General features: G+C 39.4%; 3 protein-coding genes across 3 annotated transcripts in view; 1 reads left to right on the forward strand and 2 right to left on the reverse strand.

The window, feature by feature from the left end:
• Nucleotides 1-417, reverse strand: part of MICAL2 (microtubule associated monooxygenase, calponin and LIM domain containing 2) — a 162,840-nt gene extending 162,423 nt beyond the window's left edge. Inside the window, exon 1 of the mRNA XM_080593239.1 lies at nt 283-417. The gene's annotated coding sequence lies outside the window, so the exon portion shown is untranslated. The remainder of the gene's footprint in view (nt 1-282) is intronic.
• On the reverse strand, nt 283-3,103 carry LOC308195590 (uncharacterized protein). The gene is made up of 2 exons (XM_080593336.1): nt 1,265-3,103; nt 283-418 (listed from the first exon to the last, which is right to left on the reverse strand). Exons 1-2 carry the CDS (start codon nt 1,615-1,617, stop codon nt 355-357), a joined length of 417 nt encoding a protein of 138 aa, XP_080449462.1. The 5' UTR covers nt 1,618-3,103; the 3' UTR covers nt 283-354.
• DKK3 (dickkopf WNT signaling pathway inhibitor 3) lies at nt 642-27,785 on the forward strand. Its single transcript, XM_080593319.1, has 7 exons — nt 642-1,193; nt 3,112-3,249; nt 3,740-3,823; nt 20,213-20,305; nt 22,045-22,189; nt 24,634-24,790; nt 27,415-27,785. The coding sequence occupies exons 1-7, from the start codon at nt 987-989 to the stop codon at nt 27,656-27,658; spliced, it is 1,068 nt and encodes a 355-aa protein (XP_080449445.1). The 5' UTR covers nt 642-986; the 3' UTR covers nt 27,659-27,785.
• The last annotated feature ends 157 nt before the right edge of the window (nt 27,786-27,942 follow it).

A 27,942-nucleotide genomic window follows, 5' to 3' on the forward strand; every position in this document is an offset into this window, starting at 1 on the left:
TGGCACTGAAAAAGTATGAACTTCAGAATCATTTAGGTTGGAAAAGCCCCTCCAATAGTATGTTTCTATGATATGTGGGAGCTAGGAGACTGGAGGAAGGGTTTCCCTCTGGGGACAGACGGGGCCTAACAATCTCCACGCCTCTCTACTGCCTTTCTGCTAGAGCTGTATGAAGCTTCTTCAGTCTGCCAATAACTATGGAATTTATATTGGTGTTTATCGTAATTTGCAGGAAATGTTCAGGACATATATGTTCTGCAAAAATACTTTACTCACTATTACCTCTCATCCAGGCTCCAAAATAAAATGAGTTTTCTCTTGGCACAACATTGTTGCATCAGAGCAGCCGGCCAACTACAGCTGAAACCATCTACGAAATTCTTGAGGTGCAGCATGGACAGGAAGAGTAACGTGGAGGCTGGGGAAGATGCACACAGATAAAAAAATGATGATGTTGTCTGAAATTTTGGGGAAAAAGATTTGGAAGGAAGTCATCAGAGAGAGTAGGGCGCTGGCCAGCCAGATGCTGGAGGTATCAACTCTCAGAGAACTAGCTGGTCCTCAGAGTCGACCACATCTACTGATGAGCCTCGCTGAAGACTAGAAAGCAAAATACATAACGGAGATATTGTGGGGCAGCTCCCACCATCCTCCTCGCATTAAACGTGCCTGAAAAATCAAGAGAGGGAAGCCCTCGGGCCCGAAGGGTGACCCCCGCCGCCTTTTTCCCTCAGCACCCCTCCCCTTCCCGCCGGCCCGTCCCTTCCCGCCGCGCTGGGGCGTTGTGCCCCCGCCTCGCTCTCCTCACGCCCAGGCCTGCGAAGCCGCGGGGGGCCGCGGGGGCCGGGCCAGCGAGGGACTGCGGGGGGCTGCGGGGCTGGCGCTGCACTGCGGAGCCGCCTGCTGCCGCCTCGCCCCGCCCCGCTCCCCCTCCGCGCTACCAGCCCGCAACCGGCACGGGGAGCGGCGGGAACGGTGCCACCGGGATGCGGCGCGGACCGGCACGGGCCGCGGAGCCGGGTCCGCGGCGGCGGCTGCTGCTGCTGCTGCTGGCGGCCGCGCTGGCAGCTCCGTGCTGCGCCGCGACGGGGGACGGCGGGCGGCGGCGGGCCGCCAGCCTGGGCGAGATGCTGCGGGAGGTGGAGGCGCTGATGGAGGACACGCAGCACAAGCTGCGCAACGCCGTGCAGGAGGTGAGGGGGCGGCTAGGTGGGGTGGGGTGCCCTCCCCTTCCCGCCCCTTCTACCCCGGGGCCGGGCCGCACCTGTGGACAGCGGCGCGCGGCGCTAACATCTCACCCGCCCTCGTCAGAGCCGTTACCGCCGCCGCGCCTGAGGGGCGAGGAAAGGTGGCGGGCGGCCCCAGCTGCGGGAGGCGACGGTGGCCGGCTGCAGCGGAAGCGCTGCCCTGCTGCCGCCGGCGCTGCTCGCTCCCGCCTCCGGGCTTGCCGTGCCGACCGCCCGGCTCCCCCGCGCCGCCCCCGGCCGAGCCTCCGGGCCGCCGAGTCTCCCTGCCGCCGCTGCCCCGCGCTGTGCCGTGCTGCGCGCCAGGGGGGGCGCTGGAAAGCCGGCTTCGCTGTGTGAGGGCTGGTCGTGAGGCAAACGTGCGGGCAGACATCTGCCTGGATCCTAAAGCAGGAGCAAAAAAGGACGTGGCAAGGGGAGGAGTGAAGGGAAGCCTTACTTTAATGTTGCGCAGCAGCACCTAAAACGCCAGAGGTGATCGCAGATAAGGATTCAAAGGTGTAAGACAATCCTGAAGATGTATGTGGAGAAGCAGCTTATTTTTCACGTAATTCCGTGTCTTGATCTGAAGTTACTTGCCCAGAATCACACAGGACCTGTTTCAAAGCCAGGAACTGAATCTACGACCCCAAGCCATTGTCTCACATACCAGTCAAAGCACATATTTCTGCATTCCTCCCACTTCTGGGCTTTTTCCCTGTCATGTTCAAAATCTTCCTTCCAAGTTCTCTCTTTCACTTAAAATTAAGTTATGTAGTCCAAAAACCCTTTTACTCACAGGCCACGAGGGATACAGACCTTTGTTTACAGTAATTAGATCATTTCTGAACTTTTACTGTTATCCAGATGGTTGCTGAATTCTGCTTGTCTTCCATTTCATTTAGGCTGTAAACACATTGAGACAAAGCATTAAAAAAGCATGCTTTACAATACAAATTATATGCTTAGTTGTAAATAAGGATGTAGTTAAAATGTCTGCCTATTTTACTGCTTCTATTAAAAATGTTTATTCGGGATTGAGGAATGGTCTGTATACAGTACAACAGATGGATTCTCTGAGCTGCATGGGAGCAGATAAATGCTTTGCTCTTAAAAAGGTTTGCAACTGTCAGTTAAAGTAGATCCCCCAAAAAGAGAGATTTTTGTCTTGGGAAAAATTCTTTTGTTCACCCTGGCTGAACTTGTGGCCTCCTAGCTCTGTCACAGTGATTGCAAGTAACAGACATGAAACAACTTGCTCTAAGTTTGTATTGTTTACAAGGCTTATGCCCTTTTGCTGTGCTTGCTCTGTTTTCTGATTCAGAGAACACTCTTATCACCTCTTCTGCGCCAAGTCTTCATCTGGCAAACAAAGAAATGGGAATTGAAATAAATAGAGAATTAAATTCTGGATGTGTGCACCCTGACCTATAGGACTTCTGCTGCCTTCAAGGGGCTTTGCCTGTGACTCTCTCCTGCCAGAATATTTTCTCCCCTTTGTCAGGCGGGAAAGTGTGTCTGAAGCGGTTAGTGTTTTTCTGGAAAAAATAGAAAGCCAGACTCTTAACCAGTGTTGGCCTGTATAGATAGCAAATTGTCACTCGTCTCAGCACACTTTTTCGTCACAGAGACTGACTTCAGCTCATTATTTAAATTGTTCAGAGCTCAAGGGCTTAGATCTCCAGTGTTTCTATAGTCCATTAAAAGAGCTGCTGTGGTTGCTGTGTGAAACAGCTGAGTGAGTGCTCCCATACAGAGGGATCTATATTAACAGCATCATACAATTAAACAGGGCATTACTGAGGGCTGGAAAAGATATGTTGCTTGTTCTCTTTGGTGTAATCATTTCAGCTTGCTAATTTTCAGTTGGTTTATTTAAATTTGGCAGATGGAAGCTGAAGAGGAAGGAGCAAAAAAACTATCAGAAGTAAACTTTGAAAACTTGCCTCCCACCTACCATAACGAGTCCAACACAGAAACCAGAATTGGTAATAAAACTGTTCAGACTCATCAAGAAATTGATAAGGTATGAGAAAACGTACATACCAACCTGTTCATTCTCACATGACCTTTTCTTCAAAAGTAAAAACGATTTTGCATGTTTTGCAGAGAAGCATGAGAATTTGAAGCATAAACTTTCCTGATGATAATTACTTCTGGATTTTATTGTATCTTATTTGCTTGCCTGATAGGTTTAGGAGCATATAACATAAAAGTTTAATGTAAAATAATTACTTTGAAAAGAAATGCATACTAAATGTAGAACACAGGTATGGCAATTGCATAGGTAATGAAAGAATGATCATTTCTCACTCTGTTAGCTTCATTACAGTGATGTTTCAAATAGTTAAGGAGTTAGCCTTGTCATCTACTTTTTTCCTCCAAATAAGGATTTTGCCTGAGTGCCAGGAAGATGGGAAATAGCAGTATAGGAATTACAGCTGAATACGACTGAGAGTAACAAAGGGACATAATTTAAAAATGTAGTTTGATTTATTGTTCTTTTGCCATATCAGGTTACAGATAACAAAACTGGATCAACAATTTATTCTGAGACAGTTATTACATCTATAAAAGATGAAGAAAACAAAAGAAATCATGTAAGTGAACACATTTTTTCCTCTTGAAAGTTAAACAAATACTTTAAATTCACCTGTCTGAAGAAAGCGATATAGTTCGTGGATTGGCATAGCCAAATTTCTGAATGTTTTAAAACATAAAACTATTCATGTAAGCAGTCATAATGTTTTTGTTTTTGTTGTTGTTGTAGTTTTTGTTTGTTTTTAATTAGTTTAACTTAGGAAAACTATATTACAAATTTGTAGGGGAGTTTCAATGTTGCAGTTAACTGAGGTGCTTGATCTGAATATTGAATTTGTCCATCAAACGTAAGTATTGTACTCAAATAGCAAAGATAGTTATACAGCCCTTTCCAATGACTGTGAATAAACCCTCACTATAACAGTGCTCCATGGATGCCCTGTCTGTGCTTTTGGTTTTCATAGCAAAATTGTTTTATAGACTTTTAACTCTAGAAAATAATCCCTATTTGTCTGTTTTGAGGAGTCAGTGGAACAATATATGGCTCTATTTGCTTTTCAGCCTTGGCTGGTGGTGAGAACTGGTTGTAAAATGTCACTTTGGGGAGGGGGAGAATGGAGGACAACTCCCTTTACCTCTGGAAACACGATTGTTCACAGATTCAAAAAAGTTTAAAAGATTAAGAATATTCTTTACTCAAGTCTTGCAAATACAGGTACATTTGCTAAACGACAGTAGTCTCATTAGAAGTTCCTGTCCTGAATGCAGGCTCAGGATGTTTCTGAGAAAGACAGGTGGTAAAAGTGGATGTATCAGATGATATCATATTTTTCTATGAAAATAATGTCATTACCCACAGAATTCATGAGAAAATGATTCTACATGTACAGAATTTTTCCTGACAGATCTTTTGCTTGGTAAAGAACCACAATGAAAAGCAGAGTGTAGTGTAAATACCATCTACTAGCTCCTCCTATGTCTGTCACTGAATGCCTTGTGGCAGCATAGCCTTTTGGCTAGTGGATTCTGAGTATTTAAATGATCTTTTCTTATACTGATCACATTGGTTTAGTATTTCTGCCAGACTGATTCTGCATCTTCCATGGATCAAGTTGTTTTTATGACCTACTGCAGGAATCTGTACCCCTGTGTTTTCTAAGTTCCCTTTTGCTGTTGATGCAAGTGAAGGGTTTTTTTGTTTGTTTATTTGTTTGGATTTTTTTTGCTTATGACTGAAAGGAATACTTATCTCCATTAACCTTCCTTGTGCTGCAGATGTAAGGGAATGTTTGGATAGTCATCTGGTTTTAGTCATCTGTTTTTTACTGAGATTTATTACTACAGAAGACAGTACATTTATATGTGTATTTTCTTCAATCTTATGAGCATCTGAATTCCTAGATATGAGCACTTAAGCTTATACATTCATCATGAAAATTCTAATTGGCGTTTGTAGGCAATAACTAGAAAATCAGCTTTTGCCTGGTGGCTGTTTTATATTCCACCTGAAACTGATCCTGGGCACCCACCCCCCCACGCTCTCTCTACACCACTCCAATTCATAATAGATCATTGCACTTTTTAGTTTGGTTTATCATTTTCCTTTCACTCCGAAGTCAAAAGGCAGACTAGATTAGAAAACTAAACTGTCCAGCAATTATAGCAAATCTCAGATATACTGCTGCAGCAACAACCAGATGTTAAGTCTTGCAAAGCCTCTGCCGTTGAGGGCGATGGTCAGCATGTACTAAGTTAGAACAACTGTTAGGTTTTCTTCAGATACTTTCATGCTTTTACTAGGACAGGACTTGCCAGTGTTTCCTCTGGTAGCTGGCTTTGTCTAACTAATAGTTTATGATGTAGTTTAGTTTAACATGTCCTGGCTTATTTTAGTCTAACTTCCTTCCAGTTCTCTCTTGGAAGTTCTCCAACTATTTTATAAGACATTAGAAAAAGAAAAAAATATGGTGGTAGTTCCTATTTTATTAGGTGTAAATCCTGAAATGTGAGCATCTTCTCTGCTGTCATCCAGTGACTAAGGTTTCCCTCTTTCAGCTCATGTTTTTATACTGCTATTAAAGTTGGGAATAGCAAGTAGCAAAATTAAGTTGCTTGTGCTTTCTTTTTAACTGTTTGACAAAGGTTATAGATTTAATGGTAAGTCAAGGTACAAAATAAATTGCAAATATTCTAAGGTACAGTTTGGTTTTATAGAAAGTGCTAACATATTCCAAGATGCTTTTTAATAATGAAATATGTGTAATGAAGGCAACTTAAATATATTTTCTTTTTTTTCAAACAATTATGGTCATCATCTTCAAAACCAGTGTACAGAAGCAAACCTTTCAACTTTCTTAGCACTGGGACACAACACTAGTGTTGTTTCTTAATGTATTTGGCTTGCTTGTTGTATCTGTTTGTTCTTCACAGCTATAAAAATATTTATAAGTTAGCTTTCTCCAATGATCATACAAAGTTCCTTATAAGCTTCGTACACCTAGTGAATGATATTATCTATGTTATCCTTATGGGAAAGTTGCCCCACTTAATAAGGTAGTGCTGTGTCCAGAACCAATATAGTGATTAGTCTTCCAGCTAAATACAACTAGCTGAATAATTTTTTTCTCATACTTCATGGTGGAAGACCTCATTGAACTAATGATTGCATTAACTTCATCTAACATTTAGATTCTGGGGAGCTTTCTTCAACATCCTTTCTGCAGCAGCTACTGAAACAAAACATTTGTTAACGTTTATTTGTCTCTCACTCTTTTGACCTTTGAGCATGCCCCTGGTACAAACACTTAATTTAAAGGTTGCCAAGTTAGAGAAAACACTAAATGGGAAAAGAAACCAACAGACATGTTTGATTCTTGTTTAAGGGGACCAGGCAGATCTACATATATTAATGTATCTAAGAAATACCTAACAGAATCAAATCTAAAAATGCTTGAAAACTTTAAACATTAAGGAAGAATATACTTAGGGTACTGCTAGGCTGCAGAACTATTCTAGGAGTAATTGCATGAGATTGAGAATTGGAAAATTTGGATTACAGCTGGAAAAACATGCTTCCAAGGAGAGATCTACCAAGTGGAAGAAAAAAAAAGTTCAAATTAAAAAGTACCATTGCTCAGATCTGTCAACTTAAGACAAAAATATTGGGAAAATGAGTTAAAGGCGTTGCCAAGAACTTTGCACCGTCTCCTTACGTCATTATTACATATGTTAATTTTCATATGTGAGGTGTTAAGTGACATTGTAGGATGCCTCAGTCACTTTCCAGGCAGCAGGTTTTCCAGACCACTGGAAGGTGGAAGAGTTATTCTACTTCCTGGCTGCTTATTTTAAATGTTAGCAGCAAAGTAATACATGTATAGCTCTTGTATTCTGTGGGCAGTTTGAAAGGAAAACCTTTTGAAATCTTTTTGGAGATTATCTCTGTGGGCCTCTAAATACAGCTAGTATATGCTGTTCTGTAATACACATCCTTGATACCCATCAGTGATTCATCCTGCTGTGTAGTGTAACACAACAAGTGGTTTGTATAGTTGTAGCTGTAAGTGTTGATGATCATTTGAAAAGGGGCAGATAGTGACACTTTGTTCTGAGATGCTGGTAGCAGAGGCTGTGAGGAGCCAGCCACTGGGAACTGGCCTGCTGTTCTAATGCTATTCAGGTATCCTTCAGGTTGGTGCCTCTTTAGAACAACACTTCTGTTTATTTTCACTCAGCCAAATAAAAGAAATAAGCACACACTATCACACAAACTCAGCTTTTATGCTTGTAGGGAAACTGAATGCTAAAAGCCAAACCTGCCTTATAGGTTCAGTTTATAGGCTTGGCTTGTAAAAGTTAAGGATTTGCACAGCTCCTGCTCTTTAGGTATATAATTGGGTGGTAAATATGAGAATTCATCAAACACCTCAGCAAACAATCTACTCTAAAATGTACAGTCTATATAATTTATTACAGTAGTAATTAATAATAATCGCAACCCCACAACCCTCATTTCTCATTATTCTCTGAGCTGAGTTAGAAGCTGCTGAAATCATTGAAAGTTTTTTTCAGTGATACTTTTGGGCTTTGAATCCATCTGTCTTGCAGTAATAAATTCGCATTGTAACCAGAATCAAATTCAGCACTGGAAAAGCAGTTTCATGGAAAAGAAATTGTGCCTACTTTTTAAATCACAGTGCCTCTGCTATCCCATGTCCTCCCACAACAGGTAGAAATATACATATCTATAATACATATAAATAGTGTATCTGTACACTATGTACATGTATATATATATTACAGAAAAATTAGACATAATCCCGTACACATGCATATTCCTCTCTCAGACATTATTGCTTTTTGGCTTTGCATCACAAAAGTATTCTCTTTAGACTATATTCTTTGTTACTGAGTGGCTCAGTTGATAGTATTTTGATAGCCAGAAGGCTATCGGTATTTTAAGCTCCAGAAGAGGAACTAGACCGCTTGCCATTTCTGGCACTGAGACCTCATTCTCAAGAGGTGCTGCATTATTTGGAGGCGCCATTTACATTCCCAGACTAACATTCATTTTCTCGGATGTCAGTGAGGACTGACAAGTTACCAGCATAGATGTCAGGCTTTGATCCATCAGTCTTGTATCACCAAGGAGGCCAAATGCAAGCAATAGGTAGCTGGATGTGCATGTTTTTATGCCTGTGTAGGGTTTTACATCCACTTGCTTTTAAGATTTAAGGTTCAAATATTCTATAATTTACTTTCCTGGGAACAGAGCCTAGCATGCAAGTTAACGGAGTAGCTCCAGTAGAAAGCTTGGTGTAGAGTACAGAACATAAAGTAACAGTGCTTTTTATTACCATGTGAAAGTCAAAATGTTTTCTGGTTTGTTGACTAGTTCTATTTCAATTGTGGTACACTAGCCTAGTCAATGAAAAGGAAGCATGAACAATGAAAATGCAAGGAGACAAAATTGATACTGGTAAGATTTACTGCAAAAAGATTAGTTGCTTTTCTTAGTTGCATTTGGAGTAGTATTTTATGTAAGTTCTAACTCAAAGCCACTGTACCTAAGATTTTTTTCTTGTCTGTATTCATCTGATAAATAAAAATAGCAACTTTTATAGCAAGTAAACTCTAATAGAAGTACATCTGGTTGCTCTCAGTTCTCTTCCTTGCAACTGTGTTTTGAAGATGCTAAAGTTTCGGGAAGGTGTACTGGGGAACTGGAGGAGTATCATGCATTTCTCAATTAGCTTTGGCTCTATTAAAAACATTGCTTTCTTTTGCCTGACATTGTTGATAGAAGCTCTTCAGAGCACAGCTGTACCTTCTCATTAGTTAGAAGGTACAGGTCGTGTTTCTTTGTGGGAGAGTAGAGAGGTGCCTCCAGTGTGGTATTGTGCAAGGTGCTTGCTCTCTCTGTGAACAGGTGGGTGTGTGCCTGTATACACATGTGTATTTAGCACCAGCCTTCTGCAAATACAGCAGCTGATTAGTAATTTTGAATACTCCGGTGCTTAGGAAAGAGAACCTGTGATACCAGGCCAGGTTAGAGAGTGCTGTCTGGATCCCTGCAGCTCTGGACAGGGAGTACTGTACCACTGTGGAACTGCTTTTGCAAGCTGACTCGACCTGTTCTGGAAATGACTGTCTGTTTTTTTTACAGATTAAATGTGAGTTTGACCCTGATGTGTAACTTTAAGAAAGTGACTGGAGAACAAAAGCTCCAGAGTCATACAGGTTTATTTGTAGAGATAGAATAGATAGCAACCCTATTTTAATGGCCTTACAACATTTTTAAGCCTTTAAGTAAGAGACTTATCTTTACTCTGGTAGTAAGATAGTAAAAAGAAATAGAAAGTAATTAAACATTAACTTCTGGGGTTCTATTTCCCTCTTCAACTTGTAAGACAAGGTTTTCTAGAGAAAAATCTGCTATAAAAGGCCAAGCTGTAGCACATCTTAACCAAACTTGCAGTTCTCTGTGATTATCCAGAACTGCTAAAGTTACTGCTTGATTCCTATTTGAGCAGCGTATATGATTTCTCTAAGCATGTTCTCAGCCATATGCAAGAGTTGCACTCTTTGAGATCTGTACTGCTCCAAGGAGAGGAGTTCCTACCAGTGCTGAAGTGAAAATGAACTTTGAAAATTGAGAAAGAAGCATTTGTGGAGTGAAAATTGCAATTTGTCCATCAGCAGCACTGCAGGAGAGCAGCTGATGGCAAAAATTTGAACATCCAGGATCTTAGTGCTGATGTCTGCTCCCTTTGGTATGTTAGTATCTCAGGGAAGATACTTGTTTTGGGCATCCCAGGTTTACATTTGGGTCCCATTTTTTTGTTTCATTTTTTACAGAACTTCTAGTGTCTGGTGACTTGCAGTTGACAACCTTAAACTATCAATAGACACACTAAGTGCATTACTGGATTGAAATCCTGGTCTGTCTGTAGCCAAAAGTCCCATAATATCTAAAACTGGTAGTTTTTGTATACTTAATCATTCAATTCATTAGCACTTTTAGTATTCTTTTCTGTTAACTGCCCAGTCTGCTCTGTTGGCATCACTTGTTACACAAATCTTGACTAGTGCAGTTCTTTTGAAATCACTCCACCCTTTAGGTAGTTCTTAGTGTAGGAGCAGATAAAGGCAATTTTCACTTCCTAGCTAATACTTTGAGGGAGAATTAATGAATGAACCCTGTCAGTTTTTCAAGTTTATATACTAAACAGTAACTTGAATACATTAGTTTACTATTAGTTATAATGTAAGCTGAAGCTTTTTGCAAAAAATGCATGTGGCATTACACATGTGGCAGTCATTTAAAAGAGAGAACTCGAGTTTCACAAGCCCTTTGTAAGCAGAATATCTGCATGTTATTGCACTCTCTTTTGCTAATTGCTGATTTTTAAGTAGTACGTCTCAAGCGCTTGCAAGTCATAGCTTGCATTTTAAAACAGAACACCTTTTGTAGGCAAGGTTCCCATCCAGTCCCAAACCACCTAAATTCCTGCAGCAGAACTACTGAACAACAAGGTTCAGACATTCTGAACATTTGGCTGAACCCCCTTTTTTTCTTCTTTTCAGTTTCAGTCCTGACAATGTAGTGGATGAAGCTGAAGGGAAGGTGCACGTAGCTCATGGGGGCAAGTAGCTTCGGTTAGAGTGGGAAAGGATGTGGAGGTGGGTACAAAGGGAGAGAAGATAAAGCCTAAGATGAGAAAAAATGTGCAATTAGTATTTTGAATTGCTCTTATTCATATATATTTCTGGAGTACTTAGGATATGTATCTTGTTTGTAGAGCAAGGGACATAGTCTTCTTGTTTTGAAAGGTGTGATGGAGTGTGGATGTAACCATCAGTGTTCATATATAACACTGTAAGCACCAGATGCTTCTTACTGATGCAAAAGCTATGAAGAGGTTTAATTTGCTCACGGGTGATAGAATGGCCTTACTGTGAGTAACAGCGTGTCCCTAAGACCAGAAGTTTTACTGGTCATGTGATATTTGCAGGACTATTGCCAAAAAATCTGAAACTTAGCATCCGTGGATGGAAAGATGTGTCATTAAGGAGTTTGAAACCCTTGTGTGTCGCCTCTGCTCCTGCATGAAGAAACTTCTCCAAGGAAGAAGGGTGGGAAAGCTCTGTAATAGCCAGCTGAGGTGTGTGTCAGAGGCTGTGTCCACATCTTTGTTTACTGACGTGAGTCCATTCTGATCTGGCTTGTTTTCTCAGAGACAACACTGTGTAGAAAGTTACGGGTCTGTGCAGAGAATCCACACATGAATGGATAGTGTGTGCAAACAAGATGGTTTTGTAATACTATAGGGCTGCAATGGCCATGATGCAGAGAAAAGTGAGACCTCAGTTTCCATGGACTCAGATATCATGCTTGGTGACCCTGAACAAACAAGCAGGTGTAAACAGCTGCTAGACCTTGTCAGAGTGAAGAGAAGCAAGGTGCCTTTTGCTGAGAGATGGGACAAACCAGGCAGGTGTTTGAGCTGAAAACATGACAACCAAAGGTCAGAACACATCTTTATCACATTTTTTGGGCTTAAATAGTGGCTCAGATTTACAGGCCAAGAATTTATGCAACAGCAAATGGGTTATTCCTAATTAAAGACATCAAATCCTGTTCCCATTTGTGTCAGTGAGAGTCTGAAGTAATTTGGATAATTTCAGTGAATTTACTTTGCTAGTAAAAAAGTAGTAGCTAGGATTTCTTTCACATTTCGCTGTTGTGCTAGCTTAGTGTAAGTTTTCTTCTGTCAAGTTTGGCAAAGAAAATTGTGTTGTGCTAATTAATATTCTGAAAGTAACATTCTTCATTAGTAATTCAGGTCAATGCCTGTGTTTGGGGATGTTTAAAACTTTGCCAGAGCCTTGTGTTACAATGTAGTATTTCGTTTTTCCAGTTCAACTCCAAAAAACAAACAAACAAGAATATTTTTGTGCAAAATCATATTTGCTGAAGAACTGCTTCACCATTTTTTTTCTATCTGAACTCTTACCCTTTGAGTAGCTAAATAACGAAGGGAGAAAGATTTTCTTGGAATAAATTTCTCCTTACCAAAAATAAACTATTACTGTAACACAATCACAATGCCTAGAATTGGTTCAGTGTTCTAGGTGATTGTGTTAGTAAAAACACAACAGCAAATCAGGAAGTTTACCCCTAGAAAGCTACAAAACAAGCTTTCTCTAGAAGAATCAATGCCCATCTGCATTACTCATTGTCCATCTGACAGTCATACACTACTTCTACAACTTACAGCAATCTTGTTAGTGGTGGAAATCTGACTTGTCTAAAACCTTCCATCTGTGGGGAGGTATACATCATGTTTAGTCATCTACTTCTTCCTTGTTTGCATATGGGTTGAAAGAACTCTTCTGCAAAAAAGCCACAGTAAGGGAGTAGTGAGAGTAAAAAGAGCAACTGTTTACTTCTTTGGTTTCAGTACAGCCTTCTTATACCTCATATGTTGAGTTTAGGCTGTCAAAATGTTTCTTACAGGTCATGTCTAAGTTATAGGTAAATATAAAAACAAATCATCAGGAACGTTTTTACTTTCAAGCTCTACTCGATCTACCTATTTAGACTAAGAGAAATTAAATATTTTTACATCTCTACGAGGTAGCAGAGAGAGTCAGGAGAATAAATCTTTCGTGTGGGCTGGTGACAATTCTGTGAGCTGCTGACAGCTCTTGAGCGATCATGGTATGGACTGTCTTTAGACAGCAGTCAGAGTTCATCAGCAGTATTTCCTTTGGCCAGACACATGTAGCAAAACGAATCACATTATAGGAACAGATTTAAAGCAAAAGAGATTTTTTTTTCCAGTGGTTTTGCTTTACATAGTTTTAATGTGCTGGCTCCAGCAGATGCTTATTTGATTTTGAGCTGAAACCACATTATCTAATAAACCAGTAAACTTTATCTTGTAGGGTACCAACATGTAGCAAAGATTTTAGGAAATAAATGTAAAGCATAAATGTTTTTTTATTTTTTATTTTCCTTTACATCTGTTATGATCTTAGAATGATTGAGATATAAAAAATAGAGATAAATGGGCCAAACATGCAGCCGGTTTACATCTGTATTATACATATGTAAGGTGGCTGGGAGGTGGGCCCAGTAACACACAGTTCCATATGCAATAAGCCTAAGTTTTTTCTAATCTTTCCCTGAACTGTAGGAGGGGAAGATTAATTAAAATCATTAGAATTAAATTTGTTTTACACAAATGTGAGTAGGAGGAGAACAAATGAACATGATCTGTGATTGCTTGATCTTCTGTACAGTTGTTTATGGTCAGAAAGATGTGCAAGATGCTGCTAGTCCAGCTTGATGATGTTTTGTACTATGATTTACTGAGGTAAACCGTGACAGTTGGAGGAAGGTGGTGAATTGATCTCTGTTTCTGTTTAGTTTCATTTCATCAAAAATTTGGCAAATGTGAGGAAAAAAAGCTCTGTAGAGTGGTGTCTTCAAATGTATTCCCTTGATAAATGCATTTATATGTCAGCTGAATAAGTCTCATTCTTTCCTTTCTCCTGTCTAATTCAAAACTAGCATTTTGGTATCTTTTGTAGAGAGAGTGTCTGTCTGGCCTAATGAGGGACTAAGCTACTTTGATAATTAGTGCTGAGGAATACCGTACCAGTGAATGTGAGCTATCCAGTCATGGTGGTTTACTACTGCAGTTAAAGAGAGAACCCCCCTCCATCTTTTCTGCCTGTCCGAACTCTTTATAACAAGTCCATAACTTCTGTTCAGTAGGTAACATACTCTAATATATCATAATTGGTGAAAAGATATATGGGATGGGAGTTTCAGATTTGTTCACTTATAATTCTGTCTGGAGCTGACTCAGAGCCTGTTCTGTGAATTTACATCACATGAGGAATCCCTGAAAATTGTTCCCTTAGAAAGGCCACTTCTCCCAGGGAAAGGAAGAAGCATCTCACAGCATGTAGATAGCTCACATCATAGTATCAGTCAAAGGAAGACCTTCGTGGTCTGAGTCCAAGATATTTCAGAGCCATCAGCAAGGGAACTCCATCGTTAGGCAGACATTCATCTCATCTGTTCTCAAAATCCACCAGTGCTGGTGACAGTTTATTCCAATGTTTTCCTACACCAACTATAAGATCTCTGATGATGTAATTTAAACCCTTTCTTTCATCTATAGCTCATAGAAAATAAATTATTCCCTTTTCTCTAGAGTAACAGCAGTCATCCACACAGTCAACTCTGCTATAGGCAAAATCCATTGTAGATGAATTCTTACCATGTATTTCTGTTCGAGTATTATCTTTGGCTGACGTCTGAAACACAGTAAGTCTGTTGAGACTGTAAGCTACGAAGTGTATCACGTAAGAACAAAGCACCTAAGATTCAGGGTTTTAAGTAAGTTCTGTAATGGATTGGGTACAGATTGGCATCAGCAAGGAGCTATTAAGTACATAAATCCTGTTTTGTACTGCTTTTCTTTTTGCACAGATGTTTCACATCCTTGCTGTGTACAGCTATTCTGGAGTGTTTTGTTTTTATAAATTTTCAAAATGTACATAGTTTGGTAGTGAATCATGGAAACTTTGTAGCTGCCAACTGTAGAGAGAAAAGAGGCCTGCATTGAAACTCAGCCTCAGGGCACGCCATTTCATGAGGGCTGTACTTTGTTTGGTTACTGACTATTTAGAAATAACGGCACTTTAGAACTTTGTGGCACAGTTGTACAGTGTTTCTGTAACTGTTACTGTATCTCAAGACATTTAGACTAGAAACCAAGATTTTCTAGACCGCAGGGTTTTAGACACACCTTTTAGTTAATCAAAAGTGGAAAAATTGTTCTTCAATTAATAGATCTTCAGGTAGATGCATTTTTCTATTAGGACAATTTATACAAAATCATTAGGAAAATTTTGTTTAGATACATAAAGTCATATTTTCACCTCATTTGATAATCTCAAACTATGCAAAAAAAAGCTTTTCTTAATATGGAGCAATTAAACATGGAACATAGGGCTATTGGTTTTGGGTCCCAAACTGTCTAATTCTTCAACTTCTAACTATTCTTCAAAATATTCCTTCCCTAAGTATAGATTTTAGTGTCCCTATGTATTTAAAAAAGTCGAGTGAGTATATAGCATGACACTGAGTTGCAGGAAGGCCTGAAGGAAGATTTTGCTGGAATTTCTACCGTCCTGCCCTGCCTATGGCACACCTGACAAACAGGAGAAAAGCTGGACAAACATGCTATAACCTGTCCTGCCTCCTCTAGGGCAAGTGTGTGGGATGAGAGGAGAGTTCTGCTGCTGCAGACAGCTCCAGCAATATGTAGCCCCATACATGTATATGCATATTTCCCACATAGTACTGGGATGTGACTAGTACCATAGTTCGCAACTCACGTTTGATCTTTTTACTGTGTCTTTTTTTATAACACTAGTCCTTATTTTTATGAGCGCTATGTACTTGGCAGGACAGCAATAAGACATTTGCTCTGCTGGAAAGTATTACAGAGGTTTTGAGATATTTAAATCTCATTAAAAATGAATGCATTATGTGCCCTGTCTAGACAACTAAGAGAGTAAGAGCTGGAACACTACTGCAATTCAGACTGGTAGTAGTTTCCATAAGATGGTATTCCATTCTGTGTACTTCGGTCATTTTCCTAATATGTGTAATACACGTAGGATATAGAACAGGTTTTTTGCTTTTTTGCTTCCTACTCAGCAGCTTTTGTCATCTGTTGGAGTCATTTTCTAATTGCTGCACCATCTTTTTAGCATTGCTTCCTTTGTTGTGTATCTCCGGGCAAAACTTCATTACCTCTCTGATGTCAGTGAATTTTGTCTCGTTACTTTATGGCTTGTGAACCTGAAAGCCATAGAAGGTTAGGAATGATACCTTTGCTCCTTTCTCTGCTTTCTTGGGTTCTAAGCTAAGGTATAAAGAGCCTGGAAGGAAAGGAGAGCCCATGCCAGGCAGTCATTTGCCTGTCCCAGACAAATATAATTTGAAGATACGAGAGGAGTGAAGAGAGAATTTGGTTTAAAATTATCTTTGAAAATATGGGAGGGAGGATGAAAAAGGGAATAGACCAGCTAAACATCACCACTGTATTTAAAATCAGTGGTTCCATTTTGAAAGTCACACAATATAAGAATAGTCTTGAGCATATTTTCTTGACTACACTTAGGGTGTTAAATATATGCAGTTAATTAGGAGCAAAGGGGGAAAAAAAGAGGAAAGTGAAATGAACATGATTTCAATACATAATATATCACCAGCAAAAGGGAATGTTAAGGTTATTACCATAGCGAGGTACAGAAACCAGATGAACGCTGCAAATGAAAGGTTTCTTCAAGAAAGTAGATTAACTCTGTCTGCGTAGTTCTGCCTTTGTAATTTCAAATTGGATGTTCTTTGCTTCTCCCTCTTTATCCTTAGAGTGTTACATGAGCAGAGGATAACGGGGTCCACACCGTAGTTGGCTACACTCACCAGTCAAGGACAGTCTGCCAGAATAGCCCATAGTGCCTTCTAGGTCAAAGGCTTGTTATTGGTGAAGCGTAAAGATCGTTGTATCACACTGAAAGAAAACTTTTTAGTTCTGTGCCTTTCCATGCACATGTAAACATTCAAACAGAAGGAAAGTACCCTTGTCAAAACCTGTTAATGCTTACACCATGTCTGACTTGAACACTCTTAAGCTGTCTCACACAGGCATCTGTTTTGGATTTCTGGTAGTTGTGTTACAAGCATGCTTAACCATCAGTACCGTCAGTCATTTTTTTAATCTCACATAAGGAGCCTAATCATTCCTTAAGAAAGCAATTACAGCTTTGGCATAATGTGCCAAAGACAAGAAAACTGAAGTTTCTTTCAGCGGTAGTTGTTTTAATAGTCTAACTCAAAATACAAAGAACCTTTTCCACAAATTTCAGTATTTTGTTCTTGCCTCTGTTTTTTTATTTTTTTTTCCCTTGAAGGTTTTGGAACAAATTTCAAATTACTTTCAGGTGTTGCAGGATAGTCACTGTAGGGTACAATATTATAATAAAATTCTACAGGATGCTAAGTATGTGCTTACAGGTACTACACTCATCTCCATCATGCCTTCTATTGTGTGTGGGTCCTAGTATACTTATTAATAAACAGGCAGTCCTGCTTTCGCTCTGTATTATTCTTTAGCACTTCTCAAACAGTGTATTTCTTAGCTGCCAGGTTAAATTATGCTCTGCTGCATGTCAGAAGCCAGCACTGCCTCTCCCCAGTTTACACGCTGTTGACCCTGCAAAAGCAAAGCATTCTGAAAAATAACGTAGTTTACAGGATCCCACAAAGAACATGGATTGTTCAGAATCCATTGCAGCTGATGAAGATGCTTAGTTTTGTTCCTTGTTTTGCAACTGTTGTGTCTCAGGGTAGCCTGATTAGAAAAGGTCTGTTAAGAAAGAAAAAAAAAGAACAACAAAAAGAAAAATGGTCACACATCTGCATGTATAAGAATTATTGGGTTTTGCATTGACTGTGGATTATAAAAGCTGAATGAAAGAAGCTGGTTTGGAGCATGGCATAAAATTTCACAGCTTTAAGAAAGCATATGAAAAGAAGCTTATTCCATGCCAGGAAAGAGAACTGTAAAAGGATTTTTTTTTCCCCAGCTGAAAACCTCATAATACTTGGGGTCTGAACTGGTGGGACACAATTCAATAAGAGGGGAAAGGCAGGGGACTCATTAGTACAAGAGAAAGCGGTGACTGGAGAATTGCAACTTAGATGTTAGGTGGTTTTAGAGCTAGAGAGAGGGTTATTGCATGAGCTTAAAAATTATTATGGCAAGATTTCTCCTCTGTGGAAAGGGACAACTGGAAAAACTTACTACATTGAGACTTGGCTGTTTGCCTGAAAGTGGATGGAAGAGGAATGAAACAGTATAGTTTATTCTGAATATGGTTTATACAGGGGGATTCATAAAAGAAGCTGACAAAGCTGTGGGTAGAAAATTGGCCAGAAAGAGCATGGCAGCTAAGGAGGAGAAGTGGCTAACTACTTGGAACCACAAAAACTCAAAGATACTGTAGAACACTAGGATTTTGACCCACCTGATTATGTAGCAGCACAAAAGCAAACAAGAAGAACATATATGGGATAATGAAGCTGCAAAAGCATTATGATAATATATAACAGCCTAGACCCACCGATAATCATCTCTTAAAACAGCTGAAAGGACTGCTTAATTATAAACATATAACCCGCATGTAACTTCACTGACTTGAAAAGAATCAGGCTTTGGCTTCTGTTCCATGTCCTGGATAATCAAACTCTTTGAAAACATCTCAGATGGCCAAAATGGGTAACTTAAACAAAGAACTGTTCTTCATGCAGAGCAGCCTTGTCTCATACCATGCAAGAAGCTTTTATAATGTTAAATATGGAAATCTGAAGACAGTATAGCTGCTTTGTCCTTCAGTGATTATAGTAATTTAAAAGCTTCACTTAAACTTCTTGATGAGTTAATTTTCAGCCCAGCTGATCATACAGAAACAAAACCCAGCTGGGATGGCGTGGAGAAAGTCAGTTTGGGGAAAATGATCTAAAAAAAAGTAAAAATAAAAGCTTAGTAAAAACTTTCAATAAAGGTTGCATAAATGACAGTTAGGCTGCACCAAGAAGTGAGATTAGTATCTACCAAGGAGCAGTCAAGTTATTTCTTCAGAGAATTCAGAGATTTTTAATTCCGTATTTTGTACTGAGTAATAACACAAAGATAGCATCAGCCTTGTGATGGTACAAACCAGTGATGAAATAAAAGTGACTTAGACAGGAATAGTGCTAAGATTTATTCTTCTGTTGGCTTGATAGTTACCTGGAGAAGACATTTTTAGAATAGGATTGATCACTTGATTTTTGAGAGGTAATCACTAGATGTGAAGAAAAAAAGATGCCCTCCCTGTGAACCAGAAACTTCAGGGATACACAAACTATACACTTACTCTCTGTACTGCAGATTCTTCCTCACTGACATACCTAAACAGCCTGCAGAGTTGTTTTGTGCTTTAATTACGGTCACCTCCCAAATAAAAATCCCTGGCGAAGAATTTCTGGTCAGTATTTGTATGTTAGCCCTGTGCAGCACAAACAAAAAGCAAGCACTCTCTACCTTGGTGCTGGTGGGACCTCTGGGCAAAGAAACTTCAGTCGGAATCTGTGATTCAGATGGGAACTCAGGTGTCCCTCTCACAGAAACAGTTTTGCTAAGGCGATGAAACGCTTCCAGGTTTGAAAAGCATGCCCAAACAGCCTGAAGCCTGTTGAAACACCTTAGCTGAGTAGCAAAGGCTGATGCATTAGGGATTCATCTCCCTTTGGGCTGTCATTGCTTGCCTGGGAAAGCTGGCCAAGCTGCTGAGTTTTGGAGGTCAGCACTGATGTTGCTGGGGAGGAGGAAGGAGGACAGCATAAAGCTGCCTGGCCTGGGATCAAGAAAGCTGTTGCAGAATGATCTCCCACAGAGCACAGATACTCTTGGCTGCTGCAGCTGCTGTAACGTAGACTCTTTCCCAGTCTTGTCCCATTCTAAAAACCAGTAAATAAGTAAATTTTGATTGAACTCTTAATACAAGTAAAATAGCTTTTATGCAAATGTCTTCAGGTTGTTTTTGTTGCTCGTTTTTCCTCAAGAGAGCAGAACAAAGAGAATTCATTTTCTGGAAGTCATTGGTATTAATATTTACACAAGATGTGAAGCCACCTAATGGTTTGCAGCCACGTTGTTCTATTACAGAACTGTGGTTGTGTGAAAAAACAGAGCTTTTTTTTTCCCTCGAGTCCCAAATAAGAAATAAAATCAATCAAGACCTTCTTTCTGGTGTTTCAAGGAGAGGTATGGATTTCCATCATAGTGGCAAACTACACTTTTTTTTTTTTTTAGGAGTGTATCATTGATGAAGACTGTGAAACAGGGAAATATTGCCAGTTCTCCACTTTTGAATACAAGTGTCAGCTCTGTAAAACCCAACATAAAGTAAGTCCTGAAGTGATATGTGATTTTATGCAGTCTTTAAAAACTTACTATGTAAATTCTTGTTGTTAATGTCAATAAATTAAAATAATTACTTAAGAAGATGCACAGCTTTGTGTATTAGTAGATGCGTAGCATTTTATTTTTTTCCCCTGTTATCACAACTAAGGTTACATTATTTGAATATGTGAACCTTAGGAAGCAGTAAATCCCTGTCTCTTGAGATAACAGAAGTGTTTTTGGCAATAGCTATGCTTCGGTTATCTTGTGTAGGTGACAGGTGCCTGAGAAGCTCAGGCTTCTTCTGTGGTAAAAAAAACAATTTAAGAGCAATCAGCTGAAAACAGCCTATATCAACCTGTCCCTTTTCACCTACATTCTGCTGATGGCCTCTTGTGAACCAGTTGTTCTTCAAAGCATTTACAGGCCATTAAGTTGACATTGCTGTAAAATCCTGTAATCAATACAATTAAAATCTTTTCCTGAAATGATGTAAATTATGTAAATGGTTTAAATGATTTAAATACTTGATAATTTCAGGGAGCTGTTTTGACTTTAGTGGATTGAATACGTGCTTAAATGGAAGTCCTGAATTATCAATCTTCTGTCATTAGGAAAGCTCACTCATACTTTAGAAAGTGTTAAAAGTGATCATTTTTCTTGTTAACATGGAGTCATTAAAAATCAATTGGGATGTAACTGAAACCAAAAGCCCTACTTCTCTATGCAGTGTTCAATAGAGCATTTGTAGAAAAAAGTAAAAATTTGGTCCTGGCTACATTCCTGTTGCACAGTGAGTTCAGTGAAGTGAACTGACTGTGAAGTGTGAAAGTAAAGGTGGCTGGATCAACTCCCTGACCTAGACCCCTCACAATCATAAGATATTTGTCTTTATAATTAGCATTGTAGTCCTACTTTTTACCCTGTGTTAAGTACCTCCTGTGGGATCCACTGGAAAAGAAATTGATTTTGTATGGCTTCCCAGACAGGGCTTTACGCAGACAGAAAAAAGCTGTTAAAATGATGACCTACTAGGAATCTTCAAGATGACAATCAAACTACCTAAAAAAACAAAATGTCACAGTGCTTTTGCTGGGTTGATTTATTAGGTGTGCGTATAGCTGAAACACAGGGACAGTTGTCATACAAAGTTATCCTCAGGTAGAGATTTGCACTTCCGATTTTCTGATTTTTTTTTCAGAGATTTTTTTCTCTTGATTACAAATGAAATCTGGTTCTTATTACAACTGAAAACTGGATGTTAAGATGTTTTTTGCTTTGCTCTTTGAAAGCAATCCTTCTTAACAAATTGTAAAGTACGGCCTGCATTTAACATTGGAAAAATCAGAAATGGTTTCCATTGATAATGTTTCATTTATTAATTTTCTCTCCTTGATTGCAAAAGTTTGGCCTGAAGTACACATTACACTGCAGGATGTCTGGCTGCTGACCAATTTTCATATAAATGCTAAAAAACTATTCAGATTTTGTAAGATTGTAATAATAGTATAGAAGGGGTGCCATTATTCTACTGTAGATGTTCCTGTCCAGTAAATACTTTGGTGTGTGCTGGAAGTTGAGAACCTAAGCAATTCTGTTTAAACAATGGAAATGTTACATTATTTAAACCACATTCATGCAGCTGTCTTCAGGAGCAAGGTATAAATCCACGTTTAGCTGTATATTGGTACAGGCAATTAGTGCTAGAGCGACAGTTGTCACATGCTTTTTCCATTCGCAAGCATTGCTCACGGGATGTTGAATGCTGTGGAGACCAGCTGTGCATTTGGGGTGAGTGCAAGAAAGCCACTTCAAAAGGAGAGAATGGCACCATTTGTGAGACCCAACAAGACTGCAACCCAGGAATGTGCTGTGCTTTTCAGAAAGGTACAGTAGTTTTGCTTTTTATCCTATTCATTTTATAATACAGGAGTGTTCATATTTCGCTCTTTCGCTCAGGTGAAGCAGATAGACCTCTATGGAATCAGTAGGTCATTATGCCTTAGCCTGGGGCATGCACTGTGTTAACTTCATTATAAAAGCTTTAATAGAATTAGGAGTGAGAAACAGCCTGATAGGAGTGCACAACAACAAAAGAAAAGCACACTGCACAGTAGAGAGAGGAACAGAACGAGTAGTACAAAAATATGATGTCTTAAAAGTATCGTTTAAAAGAAGCAGAGGTCTCTGTTAAATTTTCATTCAGCATAGTAAAAATAGAATTTAAAATGTATTAAATTAGTAGACCATCAAAGTCAGACTACAGATAGTCTTCATACTTGAGAGTTTTATATGAGACTTCTAAGGGTACTGTGCACTATGCATTACTGACTGGACAGACAAGTGGAACGATGTTCCAGATTATGCTGTCAGTCCACATGGGAACATGAAACTTGATTTACAAGGGAAAGGAAGGAGAGAACAAGATACCAGACCTGACATCAATCCTAAATCCTGCCTGGTCAGAGTCCAGCTTGTTACTGTTTTCTACCCACTAGTTCTTCACAGCTTTTACTCTAGTTCACCATAATTTAGTAGTAACAGGATACAAGTCTAACCCTCTTTCCACTCCACAAAGGTACTTTTCTATATTGCTTTTTTTCTGGCTCTTGCTATGAGCAGCAGATGACTTCGTACCTTCACCAATAGTTGGGGTGCCTGTCCCACAATCAGCTTGCTAGTGGTTCAGGCTGGAAGGGTACTTCAGGATAATGAAGGAAAAAGCTCATTTCAAACACCAAATCTAAAGGCAAGTGGGTCTGTTCAGCTTTTCCTTGTTAATTCAGAGCATTACAGAGCAGACCTTCCAAGTTAAATTAGACTGGTTTCAGCAAGTTTTGTTGAGAGCAGTTGTGGTTTATTTTCCCCTTCATGAGATACCATCTTAACACATCTGTGTTTTGCTAAGCTTTGCTAGAGATTTCTCTGTAAATTCTGATCCTGAAATGAGACAAAGACCACTTCTATAAACGCCTATTACTTTTCCCATGTAGGTCTTCAAACCTCTGCTCACGTTGCAAAGTTGAGTAAATCAGGAATACACATCCATTAGTGTCAGTAGTACTAGGCTTGGCTATTGTGAAGGTAATAATGGCTTTTGTAGTTCTGATTTCCTATGGAATTTGAACAAGCTGTCTTCATGATTATTATAAGACATTCACAGTAATTTGAGTATAAGTTACTGCTTGGCTTGAAATGAAATTCAGTACAAACATGTAACTCAGGAAGGAACAACACAATAGGTAAGAAGATTGACTAAACTTAATGGAACACCATTATTAAAACTTATCAGAGCTGTCAATTAACAGCAAAGAATTTTTCTTCTTTACAGTTGCCTGTTTCAGCAGTGCTTCAGGTTTTCAGGTTAGGTGTGAGTGGAAGTTAGCCCTAACCTGAAGGCCTTTCTCCATCACTAAAACATTGCAAAAAGTTGTCCTAATACAGACTGGACTGAATCTACATTTTTTTTTTATTTAAAAACTGTAGTAAGCTATGGAACATTCACTATTCAAGATAGAACCTGTTTTGGAATTAGGAACCAATGAATCATACACATTAGAAGTGTGTATGTAATTTGTATGTATGCATATATTGATGACGCTCATTACAGAAAAATTCAGAGCTCCCTCCATTTTATTGTGCCATACCACAAAAAGTGAGGTGAATGAAGACCAGAAAAGGGAGATTTGAAAGGAACATCTGGAAGACCTGAATTCAAGATAGACATGAAGTTACTAGCATCAGGAAACCCAAAACCATGTGTTATTCTATATAATTCCTTATACAGGTTGAAATGACCCCTGTACAGAAAAGAAGGATGCCAAGCCCCTAATGCCAGACAGCTTTACTTACTATAGAATTCTTAAAACAAATTAAATGGCTGAGTTGTAGGTTTTGTAACCTGGCTACTCTAGTCTGAACAATTGCATTTGAAACCTCTGAAAAAAAAATAAATAGTTCTGCAATAGAGATTTCTACATTCAGATTTTAAACAGTATGCATTACAGTGAATCCTTTGCAATGTCAGTAGTTGCCTTGGGTTTAGAATAGTCTTTGAAATCTCCAGCGGAAGGAGTTGTATGGTACCACTGTATTGACAGTACTCTCTTTGTGATGAGGCAGGAGTGGATCTTACTCATTCAGCATAAACTTAAAGTGTCTTACTCCCACCTAGTGGAGAGAACATTAAGTTATGGCTCCCTAATATGTAAGGGGACTTAAAAAAACAAGCCCATCTTTTTACTTCTTGTATATAGACATATATAGTAGGTCATCTCAGTTTAGCAGACAGTTAATGACTTCTCATAAAATTAATCTACTCTGGCATGCAGAACTGCTATTTCCTGTGTGCACTCCATTACCTGAAGAAGGTGAACCTTGCCACGATCCTTCAAATAGACTTCTCAACCTGATCACCTGGGAACTGGAACCTGATGGAGTACTTGAGCAATGTCCATGTGCAAGTGGCTTGATCTGCCAACCTCACAGGTAAAGATCAAAACTGAGCAAGTAAACTGCTTGTATAGGTTTCTTTAAGATACAAAACTTGCAGATTCTTTCACACTGTTTTGATGGCTTTTCTCATCAGTAGCTTTGAAATTTTCTCAAACTTACTGCTTTGTCCCACACACATGTGCCTAATTGAGTTTGGCAAAGCCTTATTTCTAGTGTGAATGAAGTTTGTATCAGGCTGATACTGCTTTTTAATCAAAGTAGTAGTAACAGCTGTTTTGAAGCATCATTCTGATTTCATTCTCCATTGTACAGCTCTTGCCCACCAATTTTCTGTTAGATTGGGCTTCTGCTCAATGCTTTGCTTGCTTACATAACAGAAACATGCAGTAGGTATGAACAGGCATGTTTCTGTACTAATGATTAGCTTTACAGGTAATTTCTATCATAGCAAAAACAGACAACTTTGCTTATATTTTCCTTCAGTTTCAAACTAGCCTGAGAAGCCAGTTTCCCTACTTAGATTTGCTGTTCAGACTTAAAACACTTCATACTGTAACAGACCTTTTCAGCAATATTGTGAGTTTCATGGAATATTCAGCAGATTGACTCCATATTTTTCTGCTAGAAGCTAAAACATTTAATATATCATGGCTTTAATCGTTCTTTAAAAGGACAGTTATTTGCATTATTAACAGTTCCATTAGGAAAAAGTGAGATCACTTCAGTTTTGCACTAAAAGCATTATTGGAATACCTATGTGGTACCTGTGTAATAAACTCCCCAAGTTTGTTGCTCCACTGCTATTTTCATTGCTTTAACTTCTAATAAGACAGCAAAGCTGTGATAGAGATGTAAATTATACGTAGATTAAAATTTCTCTCCTTCTGTGCCCAATTCTTTCTACTTCTAGCCACAAGAATTACCTGTTTAGGGTTATCACACACAGAAGTACCATACATATCGGTATGACTCACATGGACAAGATAATGCTGCTTCTTTGAATTTACATGGTGAACTTGAAGATTCAGATAATGTGTTTATTAAAAGGAACAGCCTGTCTCTGCTTTAAGTGACCCTTGACTGATTATTAGTAACTGATAAACACACTGAAAATATCAATTTATATCCTAGAGAATAAGAATAGTCTACCCAGATATGAAAGTCGTAGAATTTCTAGAAAGCAAAAAAAAAAATCAAGAATTTGAAACATACATGAAATAAGCTTTAAGAACATCTTTAGTTCATTTACTCTTGGTTTCCAGTGAAAGAAACTGCAGCTTTAAGCAGCTGTTTGAGGGGTGCCTAGCATGACCAGTAGTCACCTTGTGCTCTTAACAGAGACACGTGGCCCTGAATTGTCCCATGCAGTACAAAGAAGCAGAGAGGGATCTGGGGGTTGTGGTTGACAGCAAGCTGAATATGAGCCAGCAGTGCGCCCTGGCAGCCAGGAGGGCCAACCGTATCCTGGGATGCATCAAGCACGGCATTGCTAGTCGGTTGAGGGAGGTGATTGTCCCGCTCTACTCTGCGCTGGTCTGGCCTCACCTCGAGTACTGTGTGCAGTTCTGGGCACCACAGTACAAGAAGGACATTAAACTGCTGGAGAGTGTCCAGAGGAGGGCGACGAAGATGGTGAAGGGCCTAGAGGGGAAGACATACGAGGAGCAGCTGAGGGCACTGGGCCTGTTCAGCCTGGAGAAGAGGAGGCTGAGGGGGGACCTCATCGCAGTCTACAACTTCCTCATGAGGGGGAGTGGAGAGGCAGGTGACCTATTCACTGTAAACACCAGTGATAGGACCCGCGGGAATGGTGTTAAGCTGAGGCGGGGGAAGTTTAGGCTGGACATCAGGAAGAGGTTCTTCACCGAGAGGGTGGTCGCACACTGGAACAGGCTCCCCAGGGGTGTAGTCACTGCACCAAGCCTGTCTGAATTTAAGAAGCAATTGGACTGTGCACTTAGTCACATGGTCTAAATTTTGGGCAGACCTGTGCGGTGCCAGGAGTTGGACTAGATGATCCGTATGGGTCCCTTCCAACTTGGGATATTCTGTGATTCTATGAGATGTATAGTGTTCTATTCCCCTGCCAACAAGTATAAATCATTCTTGTTCCCTTTTAAGTTCCTACACTACATGTGGGATGTTTGTTTGCAGGTAACTGGAGACACTTTTCAAAAACAGCAAATACAGCTACTGCATTATCCTATTTAAAAACAAGTACATAATACGCGGTTTTCTCAACTTTGCAGTTCAATGACAAACACTAACTTTTTTGCATATCTTTCAAGCTACAGAATCTTAACTTGGTATTATGACTAACAGAAAGGACTAGTCAGGATTGCTTGTGGCAGAGGGGACAGATTGTGCTGAGGTCCACTCTCATCTTGTGTCCCAGTATCAAACATGTTCTGCTATTAACAATTTGGCTCCAACTGTATGTAGAAATCTAACTCTATATAGAAATCTCATTTTAACTCTCCAGCTGTCAAGCATGTAAGAATCAGATTATAAAATTGTCAGATCCAACAAAGATGAACTTATGCACCTAGCATGCTTTCATGTGTGGAGAAAAAGAAAAATCTTATTAAGGATTATTAAGGACAAAAAGAACATGAAAAATTGTACTGTATGACCAGATATCTTTCTTTTTTCAACAGCCACGGTACTACATCTGTGTGTGAACTGTCCTCCAATGAAACCAGAAATAATGAAAAAGAAGATCCCTTAATCATGGATGAGATGCCATTTCTGAGTTTGATACCCAGAGATATTCTTTCTGATTATGAAGAGAGCAGTGTCATTCAGGAAGTACGTAAAGAATTAGAAAGTCTGGAGGACCAAGTGGGTTTGAAGTCTGAGCCTGATTCAGCTCATGACCCATTTTTGGGAGATGAGATATAAAGTCCAAACTCCAGTTTAGTTATTTCTAGAATTTTTTGTCTAGTGTCTTGCTTATATGAACCCTAAGTACATACTGCTGGATAGAAGTGCAATAAACATCATCTTCATTAAGCATCCTTTTCTGTGCAAACCCGCATGTTCAAATTATTGTTGAATTAATTCCATCTTTGGACCAAACCTTCCAAAGACAAATAAGATATCAGTGTTTCTTTTGGATTAGTACTTTTCCCTTGTACAGTAGAAATAAATATATCAGAACTTGCACTCATTAAAACGCACACACA

The sequence above is a fragment of the Anser brachyrhynchus genome (assembly GCF_964034855.1).
Source record: "Anser brachyrhynchus genome assembly, chromosome: 5".
Taxonomy (NCBI): Eukaryota; Metazoa; Chordata; class Aves; order Anseriformes; family Anatidae; genus Anser; species Anser brachyrhynchus.

What these genes read in the sequence shown, in the direction of transcription:
- LOC308195590 (XM_080593336.1), bottom strand. Translation starts at nt 1,617, where the DNA reads ATGTCTGCCCGCACGTTTGCCTCACGACCAGCCCTCACACAGCGAAGC. An exon ending in CCGCGCGCCGCTGTCCACAG is followed by an intron (nt 419 to 1,264) that starts GTGCGGCCCGGC and finishes CATCTTCCCCAG; the next exon opens with CCTCCACGTTACTCTTCCTG.
- DKK3 (XM_080593319.1), top strand. Translation starts at nt 987, where the DNA reads ATGCGGCGCGGACCGGCACGGGCCGCGGAGCCGGGTCCGCGGCGGCGG. An exon ending in CTCATCAAGAAATTGATAAG is followed by an intron (nt 3,250 to 3,739) that starts GTATGAGAAAAC and finishes TTGCCATATCAG; the next exon opens with GTTACAGATAACAAAACTGG. An exon ending in GTGCTGTGCTTTTCAGAAAG is followed by an intron (nt 22,190 to 24,633) that starts GTACAGTAGTTT and finishes TCTGGCATGCAG; the next exon opens with AACTGCTATTTCCTGTGTGC.